Source organism: Ctenocephalides felis, unplaced genomic scaffold (genome assembly GCF_003426905.1).
Source record: "Ctenocephalides felis isolate EL2017-DRISC unplaced genomic scaffold, ASM342690v1 CF-g0.4_SCAFFOLD_01170, whole genome shotgun sequence".
In the NCBI taxonomy this organism is placed as follows: Eukaryota; Metazoa; Arthropoda; class Insecta; order Siphonaptera; family Pulicidae; genus Ctenocephalides; species Ctenocephalides felis.
Genome location: NW_020537324.1, coordinates 70,816,702 through 70,826,573, shown reverse-complemented (window position 1 = coordinate 70,826,573; position 9,872 = coordinate 70,816,702). Strand labels below are relative to the sequence as shown.

The following is a 9,872-nucleotide window of genomic DNA, read 5'->3' as shown; positions in this document are numbered from 1 at the left end:
GATTTTTTCAACCCATCACATAGCAAAACCCCCTTAACACATTAATCGCCAAATCGATTATATGTGTCTGACGCTAAGAAGTTCTATATGAGCGATGTCTGATATATGCATTTCAATAGGAGGCCACTTGTCGAAAAAATAAGGTTGAGTCATATATGTGTGTTTTTAAAAATAGTGTTTTTCCAAGATTTTAGATGTACCTATTGTTACAAAATTTGTAATCAACAAAAATTGATATCATCAAAATTTCATCAAAATCAAAATATCATCAGATCATCATATACCTGTAAAGTAGCTGAATGTACTGTGTGTACAGTTTGTTGTGTACAATAAAACAAAAAAAAGACTAATTGGTATTGGTATTTTGCCTTGAGGCAAGTTTCATGAACTTCTCGAAATGTGTAAATAATCGACTTAATCAATAAAAAACAAATTAATTCATGAGTGATTATAAGTATTTCGAGTGGATTTATTACACATAATTGAAAACGAACGAACGAACACGTTAACTCGGAGTATTTTTTAAAAGAAAATTTTCAAAAATTAATAATTTTTATAATTGAGACAGTTTTTGTAGGACTTTAATTGTTTAGCATGTTCATTAAGACCAAGTACTCTATCGTTATACCAAGTAAATCATCTAATTTTATTTTTAACAAACGTCAAAAAAACTACTCATTTTCTCAAACTTTGATGAATTTTTAAAATTAAACTACTTGTCGTAAGGCCGTAATATTTCAGTAAGTTCTATAAGACCATGATATATATCGCCAAAAAAAGTTCCATGAAAATCGACTTAAATTTTTTTTTCAACAGTTAATTACAAGAAAACGACTCGGTAGATTTTCACCTAAAACTGATCAGTATCATTCCCAACTAATATCTTTCGAACAGTTTTTGATTTTTTAAAATCGGTTCGGTAGTATGAGCTTAAATGTGGACGAAAGATTTAACACTTTTTTCCAAATTACAAAGAAACGGCTGGGCCGATTGTCGCACAAATTTGAGAAACGATAATCCTCATCGAGATACATGAAATTATTTTAAATATCTGAAATCGGTTCAGGCGTTTTTGAGCAAACGTCGATGAAAGTTCTAATTTTGACAAATGCCAAAAAAGCGATACCAAGTTTTGCAAACTTTGACGAATTTTTAAAGCTAAACCAATTGTCCTAAAGCCCATAATATTTTAGTATGATCTAGAAGACTATGGTATCTACAGTCAAAAAAATAATAACAAAAATCGCCAAAAATATTTTTTATAACACTTTTTTCCAAGAAAATGGCCCGGCCGATCTCTACCAAAAACTAATCAGCACGATTCCCAATCAATATCTTTCGAACGGTTTTTGAATTTTCATAATCGATTAAGAATTGCGGGCTAAAAGGTGGAAGAAAAAAATTTCACTTTTCTGCTATTTACAAAGAAACGGCTCGGCCGATCGTCGCAAAAAACTAAGAAAACGCTAGTACTCATCAAGATATATCGAATGGCTTTTAAATTTTTGGATTCGGTCCAGCCGTTTGGGAGAAAACGTAGATTTACGGCAAAAAATCTGTTGATGCACACACACACATACTTTTTCCAAATGTTGGTCTCATTCGTTTCAGAATAGCTTGAAACGTCGAGAAAACATAAAATTAGCGAATCGGATTTTTTTATGAAAACATAAACTTCTCCTTCGGGAAGTTAAATATAACACGTAAATCGCCACGTAAGACATATGTGTCTGACGCTACAAAAATCTATATGATCCATGTCTGACATAGGCCATTTGTCGAAAAAAAAATTTAATATAGGGCCATGTCAATCACATATTTGTGTTAGAAAAAATATCATTTTTACAAGATTTTAGATCTACCTCTTGTTACAAAATTTGTAATCAACAATACTTACATTTTATCAATTAAGCATAATTTTTTTTCCCCAGGCGTGAAGATTGGCTCTCAGCACCCCGTCCAACAATTCAACCGAGCACCCTGCCTCGTGCGCCCCTCTGGCCATTCCTGCTCCGTTCTCTCTGTTCTCTGGCTGGTTGTGCAGCGATTGCGGCCTGGTCGCTCGCCCCTCGAGCTCTGGACGCCTGGCGACGTGTTTGCGGAAATGTGGCACCGGCGGTATACAAACCAGCGCCCATCAAATGTGTCGTGGCTCAGCCTCATGCTCCACATCACTATTTCAACAAACATCATCCTGCACACACTTGCTCCAACCATTCCATGATATCGAAGAAGGCGAGGCAGCTTAGCATCGGAGGCGAAACGGTTTTGTAAAAGGGGAAAGAATTTATACGTAGAATATATATGTAAAGTACTTTACTAAATAGTAAATGTTTATAATAATCTTCAAATTTTATTTCAATAATATGAAAAATCAGTGAACCTGCACCGAACTACTTCGCTATACAAAGTTTGTGATAATAATTGGACCGTTTACTTTGAAAGTGCACTTTCAAAATTAGACTCGAATTACATTAAATAATTCAAAATTAAGGGGCACAACTAGTGTAACCGCCTAAAAAAGGTGATTTTTGGGAATTTATATTAAAAAAACTGCTTCATCAATCATTTCAAAATTTTAGGAGTATATTTATACATGTTTTAAGAATACATAGTAAAATTTTTGAAGAAAAAAATTAAGTATTTTTTAAGTTATCGTCGATTTCCAACGGCGCGACAAAAAAAGGCCCTTAACTGCTGCAGTGATTCCGGCCTTCTACGTGGATGAAATCAAAAAAAAAATCTCGTTAAACTAGATAATATTGTCTGTAAAATGAACTACGATGAAAAAAATAAATCAAAAATTGACAAAATGGCGGCGTTTTTTTTAAAAAAAAGTCGAATTTTACCCAAAATTTTGGTCGTTTTTGGACTGCCTAAATTCGATTTTTGATCCTATCAAAAAATCGATAGTTCATTTTACGGAGAACTATTTATAAAACATATAAAAAAATTCGATAGTGATCGGATCATTTGTTTTTGAGTAATCGCTGCTGCAAATTCGGAAAATGCTGTTTCGAGAAAAACGCGTTTAATATAATAGATAAAATGATCGTTATACTATACTATATATATACTTTTTAAATAGCTGTAAATCAAATAATATTTGAGATATCGATTTGAAATTTTTATATATTATTTTGAAAGGTGTTTTCTACCGAAATATGAAAAAAAAAACAAAAATCGATTTTTTCGAAATTTCATACTAGTTGTGCCCCTTAAGCACTAATTACATAATTGCTTATTTTTTGTGGACAAATGTGTACCTACACCGCTTTCAGAATAAACGGTTCATGATATCCATATTTCTTATACATTTTCTTTTCAATTTGAAGATCATAAAAATCATAAACTTCGTATTTTTATATTCATATATTTCTAATAATATGCCAGAATGATAAAATTCAAAATAGGAGTAATTTTTCTAAACTAAATCAATTAGTCTGATCTTAATTATCAAGTTTAGTTTAGCAAAAATAAATTAAAATAACTAAACAAATCAGAGCTTAAAACAGTCTGTAATCAAAGTGTCTTTATAAATATTAGTATTTGTAGAAATAATTATTGATCGAATATTAATTTACAACTTTATCTACGTTTTAGTAGATTCATACTTTTAATATGTACTACAAATATTTAGTTTTACTATATATTACAACTTCAATATTTATATTTGTTTATAGATTTTATATTTACGTACTATTCATTATATATATTCAAATATTTTCAGTATAAATCAAGAAATGATTATCTAAAATTATATATTATAATTGTAAATAAAATAAAATATTTATTATAAAGAAATCATAATTTTAACACATAATAAATATAAGTATTGAATTTTTGAATCTAAATGATAATGTGATATTAGGTCGATAAGGATTATATTTGTAAAATAGTTTTATTGTATATTTAGTTTGTAGATACATACACAGTATACTTACTAATATTATAAATTTATTGTATAATATTATTCAAAATATAAACTTGGAAAAAAATATGCATCAATGATTATAATTATAATAATACAGCTTATATATATATATATATATATATATATATATATATACATAGATATATATATATATATATATACTAGTATACCCGGCCACACTTTGTTGTGGAATTATTGTAATTGACAATGTTTTAAAATAGGCACTCGTTGAGGATTAAATTGCAAATTCACTTAAAGATATAATTTATAATATTTTGAATTATTTTTGTGTATATTTGGTTTTGGTTCTTTATAGTTTATAGTGAGTTTTAAATTTTAAAACAATTTTACTTTCAATACTTCAAAAATAATGAATAAAGGGATATCCGGATATCCTCGGCCGATATCCTCGAAATATAGAATAATAATAAAAAATTAAATTAAAAAGAATTAAAAATTAAAAACAGAGATTTTAGGTCAGAAAATTAAAATCATAAATATGTAATGTGCATACATATGACAACAACTTTTTTATACATTTGTATTCAAAAAGGTAAAAAGGTAATTCTGCTAATTTTCAAACTTTTGATGTAATTATTTTTTTATTTGGTTTTAGCAGTTGAAGAATAGTGCATCCTATATCCTTCAAATCCAAAAATAATTTTAAATGAAAATTTAAATAATTCATTGAGAATTTACTTCAGAAGTATAAAATCATAAATTGTATTAGTAATTGCATTATTATATGCATTAGCTGGCCAGAAAACATATGTTGTATATAGTTATAAAGATAACTGGAATTTACAAATAATAAATTGACAATAATTGTATCATGCAAATTTATGCCTAATACTTTGCACAATTTAAAGTACATATTTAATTTTAAAATTCAAAATAACCGTTTTAATTTGAAAATAAAATCATTTTCATGTACAGCTGTCGCCATCTATCGTGATAATTTTAACTATGTCAATCATCTCGGAAATAAAGAAAACAAATACAGTTTGAGGCAAATATTTTGCATTACATTTCGCTGTGATTTCAGTGCCATAAAGACATTAATTAATAATAAACCATTTTTAGATAACACAGGGAATGAGTTAAGAAATAGGATTAAGGCCAGTATGAATACCAAATCCATCATGTTGAATTTTTATACATTATTTAACACAACCCAACGTGGATTAATAGCAAGAAAGTAAGTTACCACACCTAGTAAGTGATATTTAACTATTTAATATATGCTACAAGTTTGTTTTTTATTATATTTAGCCTTGGTTCTCCATTATTCTTTCAAAATGCCGATTATGCAAAGAAAAGTATAGAAGAAAAGTTAGGTTATGCTGAAAAACCGAAGCGGCCTTTGACGCCTTTCTTTAGGTTTGTTGGCCAAATTCGGGAGCAGCTTAAAAAAGAAAATCCAACAGCGTCTACAATGGACATATCTAAATTAGCTAGTGTCAAATGGGAAAAAGCAGAACCACACGTCAAGAGTAAATTAGAAGAAGAATACAAAAAAGATCAATTGGTTTATATTAAACAAAAGGTTGAATATGATAAAAATCTGACAGAAGAACAGAAAGAGGACATAAAACAATTCAAAGCTAATCAACAGGAGGAGAAATTGAAACGAGATTTGAAAAAGGTAATTGTAAAAGATAAGATTGAATTTTGATAGTTTAATACATTATTTTGTGTTATGAGTATATCCTATACTTTTTAATATCCTATTTGGTGTCCTGCCTTTGTGATTCATTTACGGTCTTAGCATAAGCTGTATTAGAAATTGACGAAATAATATATAGTAATCTTTTTTAATGAAAAAGTTTTAGTATATAATCAATCATACAGGTAATTCTGTTTTTTCCGTAACCTTTTCTTAAAACTTTTTAATTTTTTAACATTTCTAATATTTTGTTATATAATCCACTCATTTATTTTTCTTATTTTCATTTTTATATAGATATATATGTATATATATATTAAATTTCTCTATTTGATTTTAGTATATCATTTCTATTATATTATATTTATTGGATTTATTTTTTCAGCAAAAACGTGAATTAGGAAAACCCAAAAAGCCCATATCATCATTTATAAGTTTTATGAAAGCGCAAGAACCTATTCACAGAGGCAATTTGAGTTTCAGAGAATGGCAAGTCAAAGCCGGTGAATTATGGTTAAAATTAGATCCAAATGTAAAAGCTAAAATTCTAATGAAAGCTAAAGAAGATCTTGATGAATATACGTAAGATACAATATATATCTTTGTAATAATGATCAGTTGTTAATAGTTATTACTTGTTTTAGGAAAAAGCTTTCAGAATGGGAGGAATCAATGATCAGGCAAGGGCATATTAATATGGTCCGAAGAAAAGCTTTGATCAAGCCACCACAGAATCCTTCTCATTTTGCCACTAGGCAACCTCCTAAAAGTTCAGCATAGGATGAGGCGTGCCACAATCTAGATGTGTCTTCTTTATTTAGTTCAGGTCAAGTTTCAGAATTTATTGATAATAAAAAGGATAGTGTAGAGGAAATACCAAAGCCAAGTACAAATGCAGAACCAAATCAAAGTTATGTTAAAAAAGTAGAAGATAAAATGTGTGTCAAATCACAACAAACAGAAGACAATATAGGCTGTGGCACACGAGAGAATGAAACAAAACAATTTGAAGATAAAGTAGTACTTACACAGAATGAAAAGGATTTTGAAAAAAATGTTGAAAAGAAAGAAGCAAACGTAAATTTAGAAACAAATAAGGAAACATCTGTGAAAAATAAACTTAACGAAGGATTTATAAAAATCAAAGATTTTTTTAAATTTTAAATTTTATTTTATCATCCAATTTTATTTAATTTTTATGTCATGTATCATCAAATAATGAAATGAAAGCATGCATTAGGATAAATGTCAACATATATATAGCAAAGTCGTTACATATTTTGTTAATAATATGAAATACATTTACTATGGTATTAATTTTTGTTTTAGATACTTTATTTAGAAATAATAAATATAAAAGACCCGGTTTTTCTGTTTGTCTATGAAAAAGTATAACTTCTGATATTTCACTTAATATAAAAGGAATGAAAACAGGAATTATAAGTATTTCAGAATATATTGACATGTAAGTTAAGATCGACAGCAATAAAATGTGCACTTTAGTTGCTAAGAATTTTTCAAATGCGGTTATAGGACGATCAGGTACATTATCGGAATCAGAGCATAAACTATCTAATAAAGATTCTTCTGGTACATCATTTGTTGTTGTCCTAGTTGGCAAAGGTCTTGTTTCATAAGATTGAGGAATTCCAAATACAGATTCATAAACCAAATTTTGTTCTGGTACAGAATTATCTAAAATGTATATCAAAATAATGCATTTTTCAAACATAAATATTTGTTTAATTGTTGGTTTTACCTAAAGTATTTTTTCCAGTGACGCCTAAAATTTTATTTAATCTAGTTTGTGAGTTTTCTAAAATTTTTCTTCGCCTTGCTTCCCTTCTTGCAGCCAGATCATCTGTCACGGCGTTAACTTTCTCATTTGTTTCTATCATATTTATTTCTAAAATTCACATCTGGAGAAAATGTAGTAATCTTTATACATATTTAAAATAATTACAAAATCAAAATATAAAGTTTTTGTTAAAATTTGATGTGGTAAAATTAATGTGTCATTTTATGGGGTTCGTACGACGAACTCGAGTACTATATTTTGCGCCAATTTTCAAATAGATGAAAGATGAATGAGGAATTTATTATATGCATTTTCATACTTATGCAATGTTTGATATTTATATAATGATGCTATAAAAGACAATAATAAATGTATATTGCTATCTTAGTAAAGGACAAAATTTACTGTAGTTTAAAAAACGAGTATTGCAATAAAAAAACACTTATTTAATACAACACAGTTTTTTTTTCTAAATATTGTTTATTTTATTCAACACATTTTATTCAGTACAGTCTTTCTACATTGAATATAGATATTATATAAATAGATAAATGTTGCATTTTTATACCTTCAAGTTGCAATTTTATACCTTGGCGTGAGTTTTGATATTCAAAAATAGCGCCCTTTTATATTTCAGTAAATGTTCTTTGCAGTGAAGTTACTTTATCCAACTTCAGATTGATTATTTGTGCAAAGCATCCGCTGTTTATTTTTTTATGTTTGTAATTTTGTTTGTTGCGGCATTAATTTGGCGGCATTATCTGGCAGCAGTAGGCTTCGTTCAGCTGCGAGTAGCAATTTATCATATCTCGAGTATTTGTTAACATTTCTCGTTTATTAAACATGGGAGACAGAGGAGACGGTGGTAAGTTTCATAAAATAACAAAATAATTCAACCTTTAAGTGTATTTATTTTATCACTTGACGTGTTGTTACTTTTCCAGAAACGTTTGATGACGCGGTTGAGGAACGCGTAATAAACGAAGAATATAAAATATGGAAGAAAAATACTCCCTTTTTGTACGATTTGGTAATGACGCATGCATTGGAATGGCCATCCCTTACAGCTCAGTGGTTACCAGACGTTACAAGACCTGAAGGGAAGGATTATTCTGTTCACAGGTTAATTTATTATTTTTGGTTTGTATTAACAGTAAGTGCCAAAATTTAAATTTGCCGTTTTTTTATTAGATTGATACTTGGCACTCACACCTCAGATGAACAAAATCACCTCCTCATTGCCAGTGTTCAATTGCCAAACGAAGATGCCCAATTTGATGCTAGTCATTATGATAATGAAAAAGGAGGTAACAAATTATTTACTTCATAAATTATTTTACCCTTTGTTATAGTATCTAATGTGTCATTTACCATTTAGAATTTGGTGGTTTCGGTTCAGTTTCTGGTAAAATTGAAATAGAAATTAAGATAAATCATGAAGGTGAAGTCAATCGTGCTAGATACATGCCCCAAAATCCTTGCGTCATTGCTACAAAACACCAAGCAGTGACGTGTTGGTATTCGATTATACCAACATCCAGTAAACCGGAATTGAATGAGAATGCCATCCAGACTTGAGGCTGAGGGGACATCAAAGGGGCTATGGTCTTTCTTGGAATCCTAATCTTAATGGATATTTACTGTCGGCAAGGTAAAAACATTGGAATACAACTTTATTTCAACAACCTAGCTCTTTAGAATATATGTGAATAATAATTTAAATTATTTTCAGTGATGATCATACAATATGCTTGTGGGATATTAATGCCACTCCAAAGAACATCGATTGATTGATGCTAAAATATCTTTACTGGTCATACTGCTGTTGTAGAAGACGTTGCATGGCATTTACTACACGTTCTTTCTTTGTTTGGTTCTGTTGCGATGATCAAAAACTAATGATTTGGGATACAAGGTTTGTTTTTGAACATATTTCTGTGTGTAATTTAAAACTTATAACTAATTCAAGTTCTAGAATTGATATAAAACTAATTCTAATTAGTATGGCCATACAATGCTTTTATTTACATAAGTATACTTTGCAGATGTAACAATACTTCGAAGCCTTCGCATACTGTGGATGCCCACACTGCTGAATAATTGTTTATCATTTAATCCATACTCTGAGTTTATATTAGCCACTGGCAGTGCGGACAAAACTGTAAGTTCATAACAAAATGATTTAATAAATTTTTGAATGAAATTGAATTTCATAATTCCTAATAATTTCTTTTTAATGGCTGTGGCCTTGTGGGATTTGAGAAACCTTAAATTAAATTTGCACGTCCTTCGAGTCGCATAAGGATGAAATTTTCCAAGTACAATGGTCTCCTCATAATGAAACTATTCTTGCTTCAAGTGGAACTGATCGCAGGTAATAAATTATGAATTATTAGATGTTCTTATTAAAATCCAACACTTAATCAATTTACTAATTGAGCCGCTCAGTGCACACATTGACTAACTCCATTTTT

General features: G+C 29.2%; 2 protein-coding genes and 1 pseudogene across 2 annotated transcripts; 2 read left to right on the top strand and 1 right to left on the bottom strand.

The window, feature by feature from the left end:
* The first annotated feature begins 4,955 nt into the window (after positions 1–4,955).
* LOC113366312 (ARS-binding factor 2, mitochondrial-like) lies at positions 4,956–6,565 on the top strand. Its single transcript, XM_026607901.1, has 4 exons — positions 4,956–5,132; positions 5,207–5,579; positions 5,986–6,182; positions 6,245–6,565. The coding sequence occupies exons 1-4, from the start codon at positions 5,059–5,061 to the stop codon at positions 6,378–6,380; spliced, it is 780 nt and encodes a 259-aa protein (XP_026463686.1). The 5' UTR covers positions 4,956–5,058; the 3' UTR covers positions 6,381–6,565.
* Positions 6,566–6,791: 226 nt separating this feature from the next.
* On the bottom strand, positions 6,792–7,613 carry LOC113366313. Its single transcript, XM_026607902.1, has 2 exons — positions 7,360–7,613; positions 6,792–7,295 (listed from the first exon to the last, which is right to left on the bottom strand). The coding sequence occupies exons 1-2, from the start codon at positions 7,496–7,498 to the stop codon at positions 6,802–6,804; spliced, it is 633 nt and encodes a 210-aa protein (XP_026463687.1). The 5' UTR covers positions 7,499–7,613; the 3' UTR covers positions 6,792–6,801.
* A 509-nt stretch (positions 7,614–8,122) lies between these two features.
* Positions 8,123–9,776, top strand: LOC113367610 (annotated as a pseudogene).
* Positions 9,777–9,872: the final 96 nt, after the last annotated feature.